This window comes from Musa acuminata, chromosome BXJ2-6 (assembly GCF_036884655.1).
Source record: "Musa acuminata AAA Group cultivar baxijiao chromosome BXJ2-6, Cavendish_Baxijiao_AAA, whole genome shotgun sequence".
Classification (NCBI taxonomy): domain Eukaryota; kingdom Viridiplantae; phylum Streptophyta; class Magnoliopsida; order Zingiberales; family Musaceae; genus Musa; species Musa acuminata.
Window position 1 is genome coordinate 17,942,640 of NC_088343.1, and position 23,712 is coordinate 17,966,351.

A 23,712-nucleotide genomic window follows, 5' to 3' on the forward strand; every position below is an offset into this window, starting at 1 on the left:
AACATTGGATTCTTCTTTAATCGTTTTGCCTATCTCATGATTGTAGTTAGTCCTGCATCATTTATCTTAACACATGGATTATATTATTAATTCATCAATTGATTTCATCATCAAAATCTGATATTCAACCATTTGTCCATTTTTTATGATGACAACCAATTGACGATGGAGTTAACCTTAACTCCCTCTATCTTATGATTGTAGTTAGTCCTACATCACTTATCTTAACACATGGATTATATTATTAATTCATCAATTGATTTCATCATCAAAATCTGAGATTCAACCATCTGTCCGTTTTTTATGATGACAACCAATTGACGACGGAGTTAACCTTAACTCCCTCTATCTACATGTCATATCGAGATAAGGCAAACTTGAATTCAAAAGGAATCATAACATTTGAATTCAAGTGAAACAATTTCGATCAATGCAATATATCAAAATTTCATATTGTGCATCATCATAGTTCCAAGTCATTAAAGTATAACATGCACAATTTCATCACTTCATAATAAATCAACGTTACTTTGAGCATAACCTATATGATACTAAAGCATCTACTTCATGCATGATACCAAAATTAATATAATTTTGGACATAACATTCATGATACCAAAACATTCATATTTTTAATCATTTTGGGCATAACATGATATCAAAGAATTCATATTTTCAATCATTTTGAGCATCACATATATAGTACTAAAGCCTTTTGTAACCATTTATAACTTCATACATGATACCAAATACAATATTATGATTCCAAACATTCATCATTTCTTCCCGTTTGTCATCAATAAAAAGGAGAATCATTCAATAATTTATACAAGTATTTTAAACTATACAAGTAAGTTTTACACCCATTTATGCAAACTAGTAAGTTTGTAAAATGAGAAGTTAAGAAAAATCTTTGCAAGATAACCACTTTAGATGTTAAACAAATTTGTGAAATGAGGAAGCTAGCACTTCTCTTTCGATATGCAAGTACTTTTTGGTTCTTCTTAAGATGTGCAAGCTAGCATTTTTTTACTTTTTTTAAGATGTTAGCAAGTTTCTTTCTTCCTTTTGTCATAAAAATAAGAAGAGGAAGAAGAAAAAGTGAGGAATTTATTCATCATAAGAAAAATCAAGTTAGAAGAACCAAAAGTCCATTAATCAAGCTTCCATGAATCAAGCTTCTACTAAACCAGAGAGAAAGATTCATTACATAAAAAATCAAAATATGCATACTAAAAATTTATGAATCAAATCCCTATTCTTGTAAATAGAAGGAAGAAGGATTCATAGGAAATGATCATCACATAAAAGATCAAGTTCAAAAGTCCATGAATAAAAAAAAAACTCTTCTTTCGTGAGTAGAGAGAGGAAAAATTCATAGGAAAAGATCATCAAATAAAGGATCAAAAATTCATGAATAAAACTTTAAGAAGGTGATAGGAAATGATCTCGATAAAACGAAAATTCAATTTCGAAAAAAGTACTGAGAGATCCGAAAAATATATTAAAGGAACTCATGCATTTAAAAGATTTAATATACCTAAGTCTCTTCTAGTAAAATTAAATTGTTCCTCATTTAAAGGTTTTATAAAAATATCAACTAATTGATATTTTATATTAATAAATTCTAAAGATATATCATGGTTATTAACATTATCTCTAATAAAATGATGCCTAATGTCAATATGTTTAGTTCTAGAGTGTTGAATGAGATTTTTTGTTAAACATATTGTACTAGTATTATCATATTTTATAGGGATGTTTTTCAAGTGAATTCTATAATCTTCTAATGTGTTTGTCATCCATATAACTTGTGCATAGCATGCACCTACTGCTATATACTTAGTTTCGGCCATAGATAATATAGCTAAATTTTATTTCTTGAAAGACTAAGAAACAAGTGCATGACCTAAGAGTTGACATGTTCCTGATGTGCTTTTTCTATCTACTCTACATCTAGCAAAATCTGCATGAGCATAAGCAATTAATTCAAAGTTTTTAAATTTTGGATACCATAATCCTAGATTAGAAGTTCCTTTTAAGTATCTAAAAATTCTCTTAATAGCTTTTAGGTGAGATTGTTTAGGATTAGATTGAAATCTATCATATAATCCAATACTAAACATAATATCTGGTCTAGCTGCGATGAGATATAGTAAACTACCTATCATACCCCTATAAGTCTTTTGATCAAAATTTTCTCCATCATCGTTCATATCTAACTTTATGGAAGTGATGATTGTTGTGTTAATAGCCTTAAAACTATCTATATTGAACTGGTTTAATAGATCTAAAGCATATTTAGTTTGACTTACAAAAATTCTATCACTTAGTTACTTAATTTGCAATCCTAAGAAAAAAGTTAATTTGTACATTAAGCTCATTTCTAATTCTTGGCTCATACTTTTGGCAAAATATTCACATAAAGACTCATTCCTAGAACAAAAAATAATATCATCAACATATATTTGAACTATAAGAAAATCATTTTTAAAATATTTAATAAACAACATGGTATCAACCTTGCATTTCAAAAAATCATTCTTAATTAGAAAGGAACTAAGTCTCTTATACCAAACCCTTGGGGCTTGTTTCAAATCACAAAGAGCCTTAGAAAGCTTAAAAACATGATTTAAAAAAATTGTATTATCAAATCTAGGTGGTTGTTCAATATAAACTTCTTCGGAAATGAAGTCATTAAGAAAAGCACTTTTAACATCCATTTGAAATAATTTAAAATTATTATAATTAACATAGGCAAGGAGAATCCTTATGGCTTCAAGTCTAGCCACAAGAGTGAAGGTTTCTTCATAATCGATATATTCTTCTTGGTTGAAACCTTTAACCACTAATCTAGCCTTGTTTTTAACCACGATACCAAGTTCATCTTGTTTGTTTCTAAAGATCCATTTAGTACCAATTACTAAATGGTTACTAGGTCTAGGAATAAGCTTCCACACATCATTTTTCTCAAATTGATTTAACTCCTCTTGCATTGCAATAACCCATGAATAATCTTTTAGGGCTTCGTCAATATATTTTGGTTCAATTTAAGATAAAAAGGTTGGATTCATACAAAAATTTTTAAAAGAAGAACGAATTTGAATATCTTTTGATTGTCTCCAATTATTAGCTCCTTAGAATAAGCATATATATTACTTTCAATCCTTAGATAAGGATTCTTCGGAAGAAGATGCATCCAAGTTGCTTAGAGGAGGAGAGTTTTCATTCAAATTTAAAGCATCAAAATTATTTTTCTTAAATTCAGGAAGCTCATTAAGAAAAATATGAATAGATTCCTATATAACCAAAGTTCTTTTATTAAATATACGAAAAGCTTTAGACAAAGAGGAGTAACTAAGAAAAATGTCTTCGGATTTTGCATCAAATTTTTCCAAGGTATCTTTTTCATTTAAAATAAAATATTTACAATCAAAAACTTTAAAATACGAAATATTGGATCTTTTATTGTTCCATAATTCATACGGAGTTTTTGAAAGTAATGGTTTTACAAGAACCATGTTCATGACATAACATATCATGTTAATGGCTTCGGCCCAAAAATATTTGGGTAGACTATATTCATTAATAATGGTTCTTGTTATTTCTTATAAACTCCTATTTTTTTCTCTCAACAACTTCATTTTGTTGAGGGTTTCTTGGAGTGGAGAAGTCATGGTTATACCCATTGAAATCACAAAAGTTTTTAAATCATAATTTTGAAATTCACTACCATAATCACTTCCAATAGAGACAATCATAAAATCCTTTTTATTTTAAACTAATTTTATAAAAAATATTTAAAGTAATCACTTTTATATATCAAGAAGTATGTCCAAGTATATCCATTATAATTATTAACAATTACAAAGGCATATTTACTACCTCCTTGTTATATCAATTGGTTCAAATAAATCCATATGGATCAATTGTAGTGGTCTAGAGGTGCTTATTTGATTCTTTGATTTTAAATTTTTTTCATTTGTTATTGTAGTTGGCATGCATTACAAACTTTATCTTTGACAAATTTAATTTTAGGCATATCTCTTACTAATTTTTTAGTTGTAATTTATGAAACTAGTTTCATATTTGCATGATCTAATCTTTTATGCCAAAGCCATATATCATCATTTAAAACTGAAAAGCAAGTCTCGTCACAAAACTTATCAAGATCAATAGTATAGACATTATTGGTTTTCAAGGTCATCAAAGATCTATTTATGTGTGGTATTTATATAATGCAAGCATTATATTCAAATTTAATATTATAACCTTTATCACACAATTGACTAGTGCCTAGCAAGTTATGTTTTAAACCATCTATTAATAAAATATTTTCAATCAAAAGTTTAATTTATTACCTATATTTCCTTTGCCAATAATTTTTCCTTTGTTGTTGTCTCCGAATGTGGCAAATCTTTCGTCTTGGTTAGTGAGCTTAGACAAGTGTATTGAATCTCTAGTCATGTGCCTTTCAAGGTACCATCTCCTGCTTCTAGCTTGTAATTATAGACATATCTATAAGAAAGGGGGTTTTCTTTTAGGTACCCATTTAACCTTGGGTCCTTCATAAATAGATTTACCTATTATTAAGTGATTTATGATTCCATTATGAACCCAAACTAATTTGTATGAACTATACCCTTTAAATAGACTTTTGTAAGCAAAATGACAATATTTTTTATAAAAAATATATTTTTCTCTAGGTGAGACATATAATGTAGGTCCTTTAACGAAGATAGTTAGCTTTTGTTAAGTGTTACTCATAAAGTCAATTCCTTCCTTTCTATGAACATGACCCTTATCAGCAAGGATCATGTTTAGATATTTATTACCTATTTTAAAATTTTCTAATATTTCTTATAGTAAGATATTTTCTTTTTTAAGTGAATTTGTCTCATCACACTTTAGTGTAAGAAGCTAACATACTATCATCATGCTCATTTTTTAATTTATGAAATATACTAACAAGAGAAGTATACTCCTTTTTTAACAACTTATATTTTTTACTAACTTACATTCATCATATGGATCATTAAAAATAATAAGTAAATCATCATAAGCTAAATAATATTTGATTGAGTCACTTATCTCATCATTGAGAGCCATTAGAGCGTAATTTGTAACTTCGTCTTTGTTGATTGGTTCCTCATCTTCGGATGCACTCGAATCGTCCTAAGTTACTTTGAGCGCCTTTTTTTTCTTTGGTAACTTCTTTTTCACTTGGGGACATTCATTTTTGAAGTTCCCCAACTTCTTGCATTCATAGCAAATTATTTTATCCTTTTTTAGTTCACATTTGTTCTTAAAGTCTTGTTTTGTTTTGTTCATTTTTAAGAATTTTTTAAACTTTCTTGTAAGGAGTGCTAAGTCGTCATCATCATCATCATCATCACTATAGTTTTCACCCAAGTGGCCTTCTTTGGTTCTAAGTGTCATGTCCTTCATGTTCTTTGGAAGGTTGTTCTCAAGTTCATCATGTGCTATATACATCAGTTCGTAGGTCATCAAGGACCCAATAAATTCTTCAAACGAAAAGTTATTTAGGTTTTTTGCTTCTTGTATTGCTGTTACTTTAGGATCCCAACTTTTTGGAAGGGATCTTAATATCTTGTTAACAAGTTCAAAATTGAAAAAACTTTTATCAAGTGCTTTTAGACCATTGACGACATCTATAAAATGAGTGTACATGTTTCCAAGAGTCTCGCTTTATTTTATACTAAACAACTTGCAACTATGAACCAAAAAATTAACTTTTGACTATTTAATCCTACTTGTGCCTTTGTGTGTGACTTCAAGTGTGTGTCAAATCTCTTGTGTAGTTTTGCATATGGAAACCCGATTAAATTCATGTTTATCAAGAGCACAAAACAAAGTCTTCATTGCTTTGGCATTCAAAGAGAAAGTCTTCTTTTTCAAATCATTCCATTCGTTCATTGATTTGGAAGACTTCTCAAAACCACTTTCAACTATGTCCCACAATTTGAAATCCATATAAAGCAAGAAAATTTTTATTCTAGTTTTTTAATACGTGTAGTCCATCCCATTGAATATAGGAGGACGAGTGATAGAAAGACTCACTTGATTGCTGGCAATCTCTCTTAGGTTTTAAACCAAATAGAGAGTAACTTTGCTCTAATACCAACTGTTATGATCATGAATGACACTAAGCGACGGGGGGGGGGGGGGGGGGGGGGGGGGGGAGGGGTGAATTAATGCTATCGAAAAAATATTTTGAAACTTTCAACTTGATAAAAACACATCGGAAAATATATTGAAAGTGTGCTTAACTTAGAATAAGAGTGATAAGCAATTAAGGTAGAAAACAATAGTAATGAAGAGCAACAAGAAAGTGCACACCAATTTTATATTGGTTCGGTCATCGTGACCTATGTCCACTTTTGATTCCTCCTCCATTGAGGCCACCTTCGTCCAATATCGGTCTTCCTTCAATAGGCGAAGACCAACTACCCTCTTATAACTCTTTCTCCTTTTTACAAGTTTAGGAGACAATCTTTTACCAACCTCACACCTCTCTTAGATAGGTGTTGTTCACACTTTTTGTGTTCTTTCATGTAGGAAAGAGTGGGATATTTATAGGTTCCAATGGCTTAAAAAATAAAGCAAAAAAATGTTTCATCCTGGATTTCCAGGGTCTTAGCGGCACCACCGCTAGTACTGAGCGGTACGATCGCTTGCAGATTAACTTTAGGTGGTACCACTGCCCAGTTTTGACAGTACAATCGCTTAACAGAGTCTCGTAGACCGGGCTCTAGCAGTACCATCGCCTAATAGGGCAGTACCATCGCATGACAGTATTAATTGCCGACGGTACCATCACCTAGACCACCTGGGAGGTTGAGCCTCAAGAAGTTCCACCGCCCAGTCTGAGCGGTGCCACCACCTGATGTGGCTCCAAGTGATTGAATGAGCCATCCAACCAGACCAATTCAATCTTGTTCAGGACTTAATTGACTCTTAATTGAGTTAGTAGGATTTCTCTTAGAACTAACTCAAATTAAAGTCCTAACTATGATAGTCACGACTAAAACAATTACAATACAAGGAATCTAAGATATCTAGCATATCAATTGTTCAACCGAACTATCGGTGAACTTCGACGAACTCTTGGCGATCTTCCGATGAGCTTTCGACGAACTCCTAGTGAATTTCCAGCGAGCTTTTGGTGAACTCCTGGTGAACTTCCAATGAGCTTTCACTGCATCATCCGATCCTTCGATGTATTACCCGATTCATCCGGCCTGATGCCTGATCATTGACTCCGAACTCTTGTCTATCTCATGATCGTAGTTACTTCTGTATCACTTATCTCAACATATGAATTAAAATATTAATTTATTAATTGATTTCATTATAAAAATTTGAGATTAATGGTCAAAAGGTGAGGCAAATAAACATAGGAGTTCGATAAGAATATATAATCTTGAACTGATTGCATTGTTGAAAATCCACTAGTAGGAAGATGAATCAAAGACTTCTATCGGAAATATGACAAATATTAGAATGTCAATATCTTAATATCAAGGGGTTATCCTAGTTCTATGAAAATCAGGCAAACTTAAAGTTGCTTAGTAAGAATCCTCGAACCATTAATCTCGTTGTTCAGTTGAAAGTATGTCTTCTTGGCTCTTATCAGCCATTTATGCTAAAACTCTTCTATCTTTATGTAAACTTTTATGGGACGAATTCCTTTCGCATTGAATTTTTATTGAATATTCCCTATCTTTATGTGGCAATCTAAATACTATCTCATCTTCGAAGTGCAAAGTGTGAGAGGCCGTCCCCTCTCACTTTTTAAATCTGTCCTGGATTTGAAGGATTTTCTCTTTCACTCCACTTTAATCAATCTTAGATTCCCTAGCACTTGTTTTACATGATCCAATAATCATTCTGTTAACGATGGGATTGTTGCTCAATTGGATAGGTTTCTCACAAATTATCATTGGGTTTTTTTTTTTTATTTCATGAGTTTTCAATTCTCCACTTTCCTAAAATTCACTCAGACTACTCCCTCATTTTAGCTAAGATGACTACCCAATCTCTTACAATACTCTCTAACCCTTTTGCTTTGAGACCTTTTGGCTAGAACATGCTCAGGTCCATGATATAACCAACAAATTCTTTGCTCAATTTGATCTACGACTCCTAAATCCCATGGTTGCTTTCCAATAGAGCCTTGCTACTCTTAGTTTCTCCCTATCCAAATGGAGGAAATCTATTGGATTGAATTTTGAAAACTCTATTAACATAGCATGGTCGAGCTCTATGTTCCTGAGCTCAAGGATGCCAATGGTAATCTCTCAGATAAGGAGTCTACTGATCTTTAGTCCCTCTACAATAGAGTCATAACCCTCAATAGACAATTACATTTAAAGTAGTAGTCGAGGGCCAAGATTCAATGACTTGAACATGGGGACATAAACATAATTTTTTTTTCACAGAATAGCTTCCTTTAACCACACCAAAAATAGAATTCTTTATATTATGAATGATTATTCCAATCAGATCCTCAGCTCATTTTTCTTTTAGTATTCTTAGTGTTAGGATTGGAGTGACACTAAAAGGGGAGGGTGAATTAGTGCAGCGGATTAAAACTTCGGTTTTGATAAATCTTTCGTACGATGAAAAGCAATATCAATGGAAACCGATTTTAGAAGCTTGATAACTTAGAAACATATGGAAGCGTAGTAACTAAGTAGAGAAGTTTGCAGTATGTAAATGGCAAGAGTATGATGCAAACCAGATAACGCAACAGTTTTTAAAGTGGTTCTGTCAAAATGACCTACATCCACTTGCGAAGCCTTCTTCGAAGAGGCTTCCAACTTCCATTAGCAAATTTCTTGTAGGGGAAAGACTAATACCCCTCTTACAACCTTTACAAGTGGTTCACACTCTTATAATTCTTTTCAACAAGATGGGAGGAGGTGAACACTTAAGCAATATGAAAAACAAGGCTTGCAAAGACTATTCTAAGGCTCTTAACTCAAACTATTGCTTTTCAAAAGGTTGTTCTCTCAACTGAGAATTGAGGGGTATTTATATGCCTCAAGAGGATTCAAATTTAGGCTCCAAAATTTGAATTATCTTTGGTTTCCGATGCTGGCGGTGCCACCGCTTGTCAGCGTCTGACATTGACAGTGGACTGGCGGTACCACCGCCCAACCAAGCGGTGCCACCGCCTGGCTCTTGAGTGCTGGGCGGTGCTACCGCCAGACTCTCCGGTTCACTGGTTGGGCTTTAAATTTAGCCCAAACCAAGTCTAATTTTGGGCCCAGTTGGCCCCTACTTGGGTTATAGGATTAACACCTAATCCTAACCTTAATTAACGTGCTAACTACGAACTTAAAGATATTTCCTAAGCTATTACAAAGTCCACAAGTCAAGACTTCTTCCGGCGAGCTTCCGACGAACTTCCAGCGGTCTTCCGATAAACTCTCGGAAACTCCTTGACTTCACGATTTGATCTTGGCGAGTTCCAACGAGCTTCTTCAGCAAGCTCCGATCTTTCTCGGTGAGCTCTACGAATTTCCAACGAACCTTCCGGCGAGCTTCCGAAAAACCCTTCGGCAAGCTCCCTACTCATTCTCGGCTAGTTCCAGCAGCATTCTCGACGAACCTTCGGACTTCTATCGAACTCTCGAACTTGCAACAAATCCTTTGCGCTTGACTCCGACACTTTGTTTCGCTTTATGTCTTCGTCGTTATCGTAGTTAATCCTGCACACACAAGCCAAAACTCTACTCCGATCTAGACAATTATTACAACGCGAATTGACATTCTGTTGCCCGGCACGTTATTGGTTAGCGCTTCGTCCGATTCTTCAGCGCATCGTCCTCTCTTGCGGCTTATTGCCCAATCGGCGGTTGACCTTCGCAACCCCGATATCCTTGGCGCAATTCCGCTCTTGGCCCGATGCCCGACGTCCGAAGTCTTCTGCCATCCAATATCCTAACGTGATCTCCTCCGGCGCAACGTCAATTCCTCCTGCGTTAACTGTCTAATCCTGATCGAGTAAACCTGCATCACTCAAAATGCAGTTTAAATTATAAACACATATCAAGTGGTTTCATCATCAAAATATGAGATTCAACAATCTCCCCCTTTTTGATGATGACAACCACTTGATGACGGAGTTAACCTTAACTCCCGGAGTTTAAACAAACTCCCCCTATCAATATGCCATATTGATATAACCTTGAATTCAAACTGAATTCAAGTCATTGCAATATTCATCATGAATACATGCAACACATCATCATGAACATATGCATAAACTTATGCATCACATGTCATGTCATCAACATACTTCTCCCCCTTTGTCATCAACAAAAAGGAGAAGTACCACAATCAAGTGTTTGTTATATGGGTTTAACTCATTGCATGAAAAACATAATATTAACTTTTTATCATCATGTAATCTAGCAATTTTACAACATTTTAGAACTTGCAAGCTAGCAATTTAGATATGTTCAAGAAAGCAACTCTTGCTTCTTGAAATTTGCAAGTTTTATAAGCTAGCAAATTCAAATATATGCAAGTTGGTATATTTGCTTTTCTTGAGATAGGCACGATAGCACATTTTTGCATTTTCTTGATGTTTCAAGCTAGCAATTCTCGGTGATGTTCAAGATAGCAATTTCTTCTGTTTTGAGAAGTGCAATTTTTGCTTTTTTCTTGAATTGTGCAAGCTAGCTATCTCCCCCTTAGTCATTGTCAAAAAGAAGGGAAGACCCTTTTTAAAGAAGGGAAGACCCTTTATGTCAATTTCTAAATCATGACAAAGGTGAGTAATCATTCTTATTTAAAAATTCCATAATTGAGATAAATCTTGAATTCAAATTAAGGCAATATTAATCATGATTCACATCATATGTAATACATCACATAAAAAGCATAAGTATTGCATGCATCATTTTAGCAACAAATCGTAGCATTTCATCACATGACAAGATATCAGCAAGTAAAATTATAATGCAAGTTCTTGATATCTTAATATGATGCAAACATGGCATATGGCAATCATAGCATTTCGATTATCAATTTACCATATATTTCGATGCAAGCTTCTTTTGATATCTTAACATAATTCAAATTCAAATATGGCACTTATAGCATTAATTCATATATTTATCATTCAAATATGGCACTCATAGTATCAATTCATATATTTCTCCCCCTTTGTCATTACCGAAAAGAAGGGAGAAATCAATGGCCAAACGATTTTAATCATTATACAAGCCAACTTACAAAATCATGTCATGATATCAAGAAAATTTAAGAAGGACATGATTCATTCAATAAATCCTTTTAATAGAGCAAAAGAATTATACAACCAAGGATCATGATTAAAATATATCAATATCATAGATCAAGTCATGATTCGTGATTCATCATAAAGCAAATTAATTTTCAGTCATCTCATAAGGCTTTTAAAGAATTTTTGAAACATAGGAGAATGATTAATTTAAGCATGCAATGTTTCAATCAAATTCAAGTCATGAATACCAATACTTTCATATTGTGAGTATCAATTCATGAACACCAAAAGATATTATTTGTGATTCCAATTTTGCAAGATCAAGATTATGATTTAAATAAAACTTATTCAAATCAAATCGGTAACTTGAAACTCATAATCAAGTCATCAAAATCAATTTCGAGATTCACAAAATATCATGAAATCATTAATCTCGATTAGATGGGAAAAGCATTTTTTAAGTGATTCTTTTTCATCTAAGCATGCCTTAGTCTTTATATGCCAAATCAATATAAGCATGAAAGTTCAAGACGTAAAGGCAAAATCTTATAAGACAACTCATTTATAAAATATTCATCATGTTTATTTTCATGAGATTCACAAGATTGGTAAAATAAATTCATTAATCTCAATAGGATAGAAAATTATTTCCATTTCATACAATTGATTTCATGTGAGGGTATTCAAGTCTTTTTGTGAAAATAAGTATCATCATTTAAAATTGAAATATAAGTTTCGTCATGAAGCCGTTAAGACCAAACACATCATGATATCACGTCTATCATCAAAAGACTATCAAGAAATTCATACATAGATGTATATGCACTATGTCATCTTAATATGTCATGAGAATGCCATCTTAATTCATCATAAAAATGATTAGACCAAAAGCATATTAATCTAAAATGAGAGGTTCAAATCAACATTTACTTCAAAAACTCATGCATGACGTATACATATGTATGGATTAATCCTAAGCATTATCACATATCATATTATCATCCCTAATATTACATCATTCAACATTTCAAAACATAACATGCATGAAACCTTTGCAATATACTTTTCATGATCAAATTTTTAATTTTTCAAAGATGCTACAAAGAAAAACATGATATGATTTTTGAAAAACAATTTTTTTTATTTCCTATTCCTACTATCTAAATTAAGCACTCATGAAGGGCTTTAAGTAATTTCAAAATAATTCAAGAGAGTTGATTACTCACCTTGTAGTCGAAGCCCTTCAAAGCCCAATTCGTCGTTTCGCCTTTGGAAGTTTTTGATTCATCCTTGGTTGCCTTCCTCTTCTTTGGCCTCTTCCTCCGTTCAAGTTCATTGTTTATTTTAGATTTTTATTTAATAAACTTATTAAGATTTAGTGTTCGAAGTTCAAGTTCAACATTGTCCTCATCACTTGAGTCATCGCTCAAGTGGAATTCATTTATCCGGAGTTCCAAATCCTTCTTGTTCTTTGGAAGGTGATTTTGTTCATCATGTTCATCATGTGTATTGTGAACCATTTCATATGTCATCAATGAACCAATTAGTTCTTCAAGTGGAAAAATATTTAAATCTTTTGTTTCTTATATTGCGGTTATTTTAGGATCCCACCTTTTTGGAAGGGATCTTAAGATCTTGCTCACGAGATCAAAATTCGAAAAAGATTTACCAAGAACACTTAGATTATTGACGACATCCGTGAAACGGGTGTACATGTCGCCTATAGTCTCGCTTGGTTGCATTCGAAAATGCTCAAAATCATGCAATAAAATGTTAACTTTCGAGTCTTTGACTCTAATAGTTCCCTCGTGCGTGATTTCAAGTGTTCGCCAAATATCAAAAGTCGTTTCGCACGTTGAAATTTGATTGAACACAGTTTTGTCCAAAGCGCAAAATAAGGCATTCATAGCCTTTGCGTTTAAAGAAAAATACTTCTTCTCCAAATCCGACCATTCATTCATCGATTTAGAGGGAAGTTGAAAACCATTTTCAACGACATTCCATAAATCCAAATTCATAGAAATCAAGAAAACTCTCATTCGAGTTTTCCAATAAGTGTAGTCTAATCCGTTAAACAACGGTGGACGAAAAACCGATAAGCCCTCTTGAAAGCCATGAAGAGTCATTTCTCTCAGGTGTAAATCCAAAATGAGAAATACCGGGCTCTAATACCAATTGTTAGGATCGGAGCGGCACTAAGAGGGGGGGGTGAATTAGTGCAGCGGATTAAAACTTCAGTTTTGATAAATCTTTCGTACAATGAAAAGCAATATCAATGGAAACCGATTTTAAAAGCTTGATAACTTAGAAACGTATGGAAGCGTAGTAACTAAGTAGAGAAGTTTGCAGTATGTAAATGGAAAGAGTAGGATGTAAACCAGATAACACAGTAGTTTTTAAAGTGGTTCGGTCAAAATGACCTACATCCACTTGCGAAGCCTTCTTCGAAGAGGCTTCCAACTTCCACTAGCAAATTTCTTGTAGGGGAAGGACTAATACCCCTCTTACAACCTTTACAAGTGGTTCACACTCTTACAATTCTTTTCAACAAGATGGGAGGAGGTGAACACTTCAGCAATATGAAAAACAAGGCTTGCAAAGACTATTCTAAGGCTCTTAACTCAAACTATTGCTTTTCAAAATGTTATTCTCTCAGCTGAGATTTGAGGGGTATTTATAGGCCTCAAGAGGATTCAAATTTGAGCTCCAAAATTTGAATTCTCTTTGGTTTCCGATGCTAGCGGTGCCACCGCCTGTCAGTGTCTGACACTGACAGTGGACTGGCGGTGCCACCGCCTAGCCAAGCGGTGCCACCGCCCAGCTCTCGGGTGCTGGGCGGTGCCACCGCCTGGCTCTCGGGTGCTGGGCGGTGCAACCGCCCAGTCTGGCGGTGCCATCGCCAGACTCTCCAGTTCACTGGTTGGGCTTTAAATTTAGCCCAAACCAAGTCTAATTTTGGGCCCAGTTGGCCCGTACTTGAGTTCTAGGATTAACACCTAATCCTAACCTTAATTAACGTGCTAACTACGAACTTAAAGATATTTCCTAAGCTATTACAAAGTCAACACGTCAAGACTTCTTCCGGCGAACTTTTGGCGGTCTTCCAATAAACTCTCGGAAACCATTCTGCGGACTCCTAGCAAGCTTCTTGACTTCACGATTTGATCTTGGTGAGTTCCAACGAGCTTCTTCGGCAAGCTCCGATCTTTCTCTGTGAGCTCCGCGAACTTCCAACAAACCTTCCGGCGAGCTTCCGAAAAACCCTTCGGCAAGCTCCCTACTCATTCTCGGCTAGTTCCAGCAGCATTCCCGACGAACCTTCGGACTTCCATCGAACTCTCGAACTTGCAACAAATCCTTTGCGCTTGACTCCGACACTTTGTTTCACTTTATGTCTTCATCGTTATCGTAGTTAATCTTGCGCACACAAGCCAAAACTCTACTCCGATCTAGACAATTATTATAATGCGAATTGACATTCTGTTGCCTGGCACGTTATTGGTTAACGCTTCGTCCGATTCTTCAGCGCATCGTCCTCTCTTGCGGCTTGTTGCCCAATCGGCGGTTGACCTTCGCAACCCCGATATCCTTGGCGCAATTCCGCTCTTGGCCCGATGCCCGACGTCTGAAGTCTTCTACCATCCAATATCTTAATGTGATCTCCTCCGGCGCAACGTCAATTCCTCCTGCGTTAACTGTCTAATCCTGATCGAGTAGACCTGCATAACTCAAAATACAATTTAAATTATAAACACATATCAAGTGGTTTCATCATCAAAATACGAGATTCAACGCTTAGTTATAGGACAATTCAGACACCATAGACCTCTTGATTGATCCTAGTGCCCTCCTCTTCCTTCCATACATTTGGAGGTTCATCACAACCTTTGTAGACCTTTCTTTCTGGTGGAGGTTGAAGTTGCTCTTCACCAAATGAGACTAGGCATGAGCCCACGTCTCAATGGTTTCAATAAAGAATTCCTTAGGGCTTTCTGTTTAGTACTTAACAATCCTATTCTTAACTTCTCTTTTTACGACTTTTAACCTTTTCCCCCTAGTTGGGGGTAGGACCCACCTAATCATTATTGTGAAAAAATAGAGAATCCTTCTATTGTCATAGACTCTTGCTCTATTGCTATTGCTCTATGTAATGCGGTCCATGCTAATAGTCAATTTTATCACAGAAAAAATATGTATGATTGTTGGATCTCGGATTTTGATGATGAAATTAATTGATGAGTTTACGATCTAATCTATGTTTTGAGTAATGTAGGACTAACTTCGATCAGAAAATATAAATCGATTAAAGTAAGAGAAATCGAACGTTGAGCCAGAGTGAAACATATAAGGAGATTGGATATTGAGCCGGAGGATCAGTCGATGTATTACTAGAAGGTCTTCGTGCCATAAGTTCAGGTATCGGACCGAAGGATCGGACATTATGCCAAAGAGATCAGAAGTTGTGATAGTCAATATACCGATTAGACAATATGTCGAAGAAGAGGACGATGTACTGAAGGATCGGACGAAGCGCCGAATGAACCAATAATATGTCGGACAGTATAAGATTCATACTTGTAATCAATTGTGTCTAGATTAAGATAGTTTAGATCTAATTAAGTCAGTATTAGGGTGAAACAATGTAAACTAAATTATGGGTCAATTGGGTCTGAATTGAGGCTATTTTGGGCTAAGTGGAAGGCCCGTTCAATGACCTATAATTGACCCAAGCGATGGCACTTCTAGACTAGGCGGTAGTATCGCCCAAACACAATCTCCTAAACTATGTCAACCGGTGGTACCGCCCAGACACAGTTTCTCAAACTGTGTCATGCAGTGGTACCACTAGTTTGGGTAGTGGTATCGCCTAGTATTAGTGCTACAGGCGGTAGTACCGCCAAGACCCAAGAAACCCAAGATGAGATATTTTTTAGCTTTATTTTTGAAATTATTTGAGGTCTATAAATACCCCACCCTCTCTTGCTTAGTAAAACACAAAATTAAGTAGAAAAGGAGGAAATAATACTTGAGAAAAAATTAAAAACTTTTTTAGGATTTAGAATCTCTTTCACCTAGAGTTAGAAGTTTTCTAAGGAATGAGTGAGGTATAAAAGACAGGTGTAAAAGGTTCTCTCCTAGGCCTATGAAAAGGAGAAAGAGTTATAAGGGTAGTTGATCTTCACCCGTTAAAAGAAGATCGGTAGTGGAAGCTAGTGGCCTCGAGTGAAGAAGAATCGAGAGTAGATATAGGTTACAACAACTAAACCACTATAAATCTGGTTTATATTTAATTTATGCTTTTCATTCATATTGTAAACTGATTTACTTATTTATTATACTTACGAACGCTTTTAAGTTAAATTCTTTTCCGATATCAATTTCCATCGAATGAAAATTTTCATCATGATTGTCGAAAATACTAATTTACCCCTCCCCCCCCCCCTCTTAGTGCATGATTGCCATTTAGGAGGTTCTTCTAGCTATGAATTTTCTTGCTAAGTATATTGACATGGATTGGACCCATTCATGCACATTTTCTTTGATCTTCTCTTGTCTAACCAATGGTGTATGTTCCAATAGTTTCAAAGCTAAGGTATTAGGTAAGAAGACCCCCTGATGGTTGACTGAATGCAGATCACTCCTTTCAACTTTGCTAATAAAAAATCCTACACCAATGTCCTCAAGGCACTTAACATTTTTTATTTATGCTTTAACCTCCAAAAATCCAAACTATACTTCTCAAAGCATTCCACCCCTTCCATCAAGCATTCTATGAGGTACCTTCTTTAGGGCATCTCTCTTCATTTTTTTTAACCAAAAAAATGAGACCGATTAAACAATTCTCAACTCTATTTCTGCTCATCTATTGTTCAACTGTAATATATCAGATTCAATTCTAAATCATATAATGCATTTAGCATGAAACTTATTTGGAACTCCCACCCTTCTTCCTACCGTATAAAACTTCAGTTGGTACATCATTTTCAAACCCAAAGTTTATGATGATTGAGGTCTTTCTAATCACAAAATTATCAAGCTATCAATTTGTGTTAGAAGGATTCTACCACTTTTAACAATTCTGATTCTCTATGGGTATGTGTCATTAAGGCTAAATATGGTGATCTTCACCCTTGGAACCTCCATTCTGCCAAAAAAAAGCTTCTCTTGGTTCCATAGAAATATCAATCTCTTAGTTAGTGACATCAGAGGAGATTTAGAAAACTGATTGGAAATTGGTCAAGTACTAACATCTATAGTGATCCTTGAATTGGCAATCTTCCTATAAATTTCTGACCTGCTTTTGTTAATGTAGAGAAAATGTGCAATTTTAGCCTGGTTTCGGATCTTCTTGCCTTTAATTGTTGGGATGTCGTCAAATTACAGCTACTCTTTCATAACTCATTGAAAGGATCCAAAAAATTTATATTCCTAGAGAGCCCGATGATGATATCTAGATATGGCAGCCCAATTGATTGGGTACTTTGACTGCTATTGATGCCTCTCAATATCTTCAAGCTAAATCTAAAGATAATGAGTCTTGGCACGTTTGGAAGGCGATATTACATCTTCTCATCTCCCCAAAAATCTAGTTATTCCTTTGAAAGTTGTCTTGAGATGGACGTTATGGTCATGAAGATTCCTCTAGATATATATTCCTTGAATGTCCTGCTACCCTCTCTTTTTGGAACCTATTGCAAGCTAAAACTGGTCTTAGCTTAATGTTTTTTTTTTTGACTCCTGGGTAGAGGCTTTGGGAGGAGGAAAATTTTGATAGTTCTTCTTCCAAACTGATTCTAAGTCTTATTGTTAATGCCTTTTGGTGTTTATGGCTTAATAGGAATGAGATCAGATTCCACAGTCGCCGTGTCAGTCCATCTATTTTAGTCGAGAGGGCTCTTGCTTCTAATCCATGTCCATGTCCTAAGGGCATTAGTAATTTCAATTCTCTGGATCCAAACTTAGGAAGTGGTGCTTTTGACTCGGTTCTCTTCTCCTGAACTTATTGCAGGTATTGGGTTTTGCTTACTCTCACTTCCCAAATCCATCACTATCATGGGTAGCTTCCCATGCAAAGCGTACAATCCATTGATGGCTGAAGCGCTCGCAATATTGAAAGAGCTCCAACATGCTCAAGAATTACAAATTATCGACCTAAAAGAGATCCAATCTGATTCTCAATCAGAGAAACCCCTTGGTGTATTAGAGAGCCATAATTGCCAATATTAAGTTGAGGATGAACATTTTAACATTCTTTGATCTCAAGTATATACCTTAGATCATTCATTATATTGCAAAGTACATCAATTAACCCTTTTTTTTTTTTGTAGAACCGTTGGGTTCTCACATTTTTGTAAGCTGGACGATCTAGGCATACCGCCAACCCTTTTTTTTCTACCTTTTTTCTGATTCAATGAAAGTTGCCTTTCTTTAATGAAGAACTCTTTTCTCCAGTACCCAGACTGAACCCCAGCTTGTCCTCCTCATCCTATCCTGAAGAGACGACACAAAGAAGGATGTCACATGAGTTGAGAAGCAACAAGTGTAACAGCATAATGCCTTCATGAGATCAGAGTAACCACGGAGATCAAACAATCCTAAAAGAAGAGTGTACCAGGCAACAAGAACACATCCCAGGTCAATGTCAAAACCAAGTACAACAGCATAATGCCTTCATCAGAAATCTGCTTTCTGTTCCACAGAAGAAAACTAATTCAAATAATCACTTGAAGAGATTGAACCTTCTCGAGAAAGAAAGAAATAAGTTAACAACAGATTATGAGTGTATCAGTAGACAGAATCACAGTGATGGATATAATAACTACGCATACAGACATCACAGAAACCCACATGATGCTAGGGCCAAGCACTGATTTTGGAGGTGATCATCGAGAACTCTTCAAGAAGCAAGGACTTGGAACTGATTCAGGATTCAAGAACCTTTCGGGAAGTGCAAAGAAAAGCAAAACGAGTGGCAATTTACCTTCCCTCTGAGATCAGGCCCCTGCCCAGTCTCCTCTGTGGTTTTGGGTCTCAAGCAGGCAGACAAAGGCGATTCCCCGTTAGCTCCTCCCCCGTGGGTGGGAAGAAGTCGAGGTAGCCTCCTTATAGGTTTTGACAGTTGAGTCCGGTAGGTATTAGTTAGCCCAACTTGACCCCACCTAATTATTAAACCAACTAGACTAACATTTAATTAAGGAGACTTAGGTGCAAGCAGTTCACAGCACTCAGAACTCGTAGAAAGTGTGATCCTATTGTAAGTGAAAAGGAAGAGGCATTCGCACAAACACTGTCGTGTTGTTACCTTCCGGTAAAAGAGACAAGAACTGGAGTAGCAAAGCTCCATGTAAACAAGCGATAGGACCACAGAATACCAGCAGAAAATCACAAAAAATGTTCTTCCAGGCTTCACAATCCACTATTCACGTCCTCGTATTAACATACAAAAGAATCAACGTACGTCTGCATGCCCTAGCGAGCTTCCGTGATGGCGTTCAGCTTCGGGTAGAGGATGTCATAGTGATCGGCTTCTGCAGCACCACCGGGCCTATACAACAAGGTTATGAACGGCAGTCGGCGGCTGGACGAGCTTGACGTTGCAACACGCCGGGCTGCATGCAGAGTATATCGGACCTCGTCCAGCGAGATGGAGTCAGGAGGGAAAGTCTTTCTGCTCCATCTTGGTATTTTCCATTGGGTTGTAGGGCTGAAGTCACGGTGGAACGGAGACTGCCGCCCTAATTGATCCAGTCTCGTGTCAAGGAACACAACACGCACCGCCACACCCAGTGCATCCGATAGAGCAGCGAGCTGCCTATGGTAGGGGATGTTTTCTCCATCGCCAAGAATGCTGTGAACCTGCAAAAGTACGTGAATCTTCAGCGCCTGCACGCATGATGGCCAATTAAAGCGTCCTACCTCGTCGTAATCTGTGTCTGGATCAAACAGGATTTCAGCAGCTTGCCTGGCTATTTCATTTGAAGCAGCATAGCCTAAGAGTGAAATGACTGACCGAGCAAACACATTAGAGAACACTGAACGAAGAGAAGACACAAGAAATTTAATGGTGAGCAAAACGTCCCACTTGAAGCTGAATCCCACTGTCTCAGGCTCCTCGACAGAAACTCCTTGTGACTGAGCTCGCAAAGCAAAAGAATACTTCAATCGCTATGTAGAAGAGTTCTTGAAAGACGATAGTTCAAGCAATCACCTTCGTGGTCTCGATTCTTCTCTGATGTGCTCGTACAGCAGCTGGAGGAACATCTGAAGGCAATTTCACTTATAAGGACCAAAGGAGAACTTATCCGCAAGCAGATAGAGTTGGAAAGCATTCTTACCTCTCTCAGCTCTTCAAAGTTGGCACAGATATTGCCGCGGATGTCATTTGTCCACTGACATAGTGTAAGACTTTGTCCGATACGATCGACCTCGGTGTTGTCTCGTGTGACCCAAATGTGCTCCTAACTCCGGCAGAAACAGAAACACCATATAAGAAGATGCAGAACCACTAAGTTGCATCAAGTTCTCAAGATGTTGTGATGGGTTACCACATAGGCAAATAGAAAGCTTCGGTATAACGAAGCACCATCGTTTCGTATCCGCCGAAAGAAAGCATACAGTCGATGAAGCAGCTGAAAGTCGGAAAACATGCTCATCCTAACTTTCCCATCTTATATGCGACGGTAAAGTCGACGAGAAGAAAGAGGAAGAGATGGTGATGAGCAACAGAAGATGAAACCTGGATCTTTTCTCGCAGGACTTTTTCACTTCTGCGGTATTCTGCTACCATTGAGCGAAAAGTTTCCTGCAGTACAATTAGAGAATCAACAGAGTGCTTAAGGTATATGGCCTTGTTGTGGTATATTTTTATGATGAAGTGTGATGTATATTTCAAAGTTCGTAATTGTTAGTTGTCTAGTGGGATTATTCTCTTAGTTTTATTTTTTTTTAGTCTCTCCTCCTCACATATGAATATCTTCTAATATTTCCCTCCAATTCATGTGTCATTCAATTGTCTCCGTCAATCTTTCACTACCAATAGGAGATAATTCTCTTTTTTAATCTTCTCTCACATATGGATATCTTCTAAGAATAATCTCTCTTTCATTCATTACAACCGTAACACAAATACACTTGTCAGAATTTAACCAAGTAACTGAAAGAACAGAAACATGATGCATGCATGTTCAAGAACTAGTTGAAGACAGCTGCTTACCTTTTCTCCGAACGCCAGCTTCTCCTCATTCTTCTCCTCAACCTCCGCCTTCAAGAAGTATAAGAAAAGAAGAGCTCAGATGTTTCATTGCATTTGAGCAAGAACCACTGGATGGTTTTAAAGAAAGACAAAAGTCATGTGCAAGAAAGAACTCAGAAAGAGAACTATGTATACAAGCCACAGGCAGAAAATATAAGCCATGTCGATGTAATCAAGTAACGAGTCTCATGAGATGGAGTGGAAGAGTTGAGATCAAACCAACATAAAGAACAGTGTGCAGGCAAGAAAGTTGAAAACACATTATGAATGCAAATCACAATAAGCCTATCATTTAAGAACACTACTTGAAGAACCCAAAGGATGTCAAGAATCGAAGAGAGGATGCTGCTCCTAACCTTTTGTTCGATCTTCAGATCTTCCTCATCGGTCTCCTCCACCTTGGCCTTCAAGAAAGTTAACAAAAGAAAAGGTATTGTAGCATTTAAGGCTCAAAATATTCGTGCATTCAGGCCATTCAATATGAGTAAACACCACAAACGAATTTGAGAACCACCTCATCATTTCATAGAAGAGCAGAGTCAATGTGCAAGAAAGAAATCAAACAAGTTAGAGAAGAAATTACACACCAATCTCAGATTGGAAATTGTGATTCCAAGTTTACTGTAGGAAGAACTCAAAGAAAGGCAATAACAAGTGTTGTGAGTTCAAGGGACACAACTCATGAGATGATCCAAACACAAAGAACAGTGGCTAGAAAACAAGAGAGCTTCCACGAGATCCATGTAATGAAGAGCCAAGAATCACAGCATAATCAGTTGAGGGGAGTGAGATGACCTTCCCTTTGCGATCAGGCCCTTTATCATCACCTCCGGGCGAATTCCCCTCCGGTACCAGGCCTCCGAAGCAACTGCAAGCTCGACTCCACATCTCTCCTCTTTCGCCTCGCTAGTCTGTGTGCGGAGGAAGAAGATGATTTGGCCCCGTTTATAAGGCCATGCAAATAGGTCAGACAAACCCAAGTTATTTCGACACCCGAGTCTGGTCTAACATAACTCAGCCGATTCAACCCAATCAAAAAGACCTGAATGCAATAGTTGATTGCCACACGAGTAACCTCCCGAACGCATGCATCGTTGCATTGAGACGCACCTGATTCAGGTGATGCATCAAATTTATGTGTGATGGACATTTAGCTAATGTAGTAAAAGTCCACAATTCTTAAAATCTTACCCTCATCATAGTATTTCTTCTAAAAAGGGTTGCAGTAATACTTGATTCACTTTGGACCCTTTTTTTTTTTTTTAAGTGTAGAGGAGAGGAGAAAGGTAGTAAACAATTGTTGTCCTCTTTTCCTATATTTGGCATGGACAATGACAACCATGGATTAGTTTGGAGATCAATGCGCAGTTTCTTAGAACTTGCACGACAAACTATTTGTCCATTTGCATGGTTTTTGTTGGTTCCCTTTACCCTTTTTATAACTTTATATTTTTAGATCCAATTCGTTTCAAGGACCAATAACTTTCACCGTGTTTGTTCTTTCAATTGCTTGGTTAAATTCTTGAGTATGTACGTGTTCCGGTTGCAACGCGAGAGAGAAATATTATGAACTTTGAAGTATACATCACACTTCATCTTAGTTATTTAGACATGTGCATAGGAAGAAGATGAATTGGTCCTATTCTATAAGTCTATGCAAAGATGTTAGATGAATCAAAAGTTATATCGACAATTGAGTTAGGTCTAATTCAGTTAGGTCTAATTCGTGTTAGCTAGTTTAGCCGGCAACAACTTTGACGGTTTACCATAAGGTTCAGGGCTCAAATCCCACTTTTGTTATTTATCTTTTGCAAAAAATAAAATAAAATCACAACACGAATATCCTCATGTTCTTAAGACACCTAATTCAATTCAAGTATTGTAGCACATCTTTATAATTAGCTAAATTTTATGTTAGTATTAAAATGTAAGTATCATAGATCAAAAACGACACATTTAGATAAGATTAAGGTCCATTTTAACTCATATGATTTTAGCCATGGATTACTTAAGCACCTATGGTTTACTTATATCTAAAATAAATCAAATATTTTTAAAAACATAACATATAAGCCTCTTCCATCAAATTTGAGTTAACTAACGTCAGAGTCAGCTTACATGGCATGATGACTCATAATAAACTATTAATACAATGATACATATAATTTAAATAAAAAAAATG

The 23,712-nt window shown here is 36.1% G+C and overlaps 1 protein-coding gene across 1 annotated transcript; it reads right to left on the bottom strand.

The window, feature by feature from the left end:
* Nucleotides 1-20,232: 20,232 nt before the first annotated feature.
* LOC135613898 (OVARIAN TUMOR DOMAIN-containing deubiquitinating enzyme 1-like) lies at nt 20,233-22,418 on the bottom strand. The gene is made up of 8 exons (XM_065110912.1): nt 22,296-22,418; nt 21,836-21,934; nt 21,492-21,539; nt 21,015-21,080; nt 20,824-20,907; nt 20,614-20,736; nt 20,487-20,539; nt 20,233-20,410 (listed from the first exon to the last, which is right to left on the bottom strand). The coding sequence occupies exons 1-8, from the start codon at nt 22,416-22,418 to the stop codon at nt 20,269-20,271; spliced, it is 738 nt and encodes a 245-aa protein (XP_064966984.1). The 3' UTR covers nt 20,233-20,268.
* Nucleotides 22,419-23,712: the final 1,294 nt, after the last annotated feature.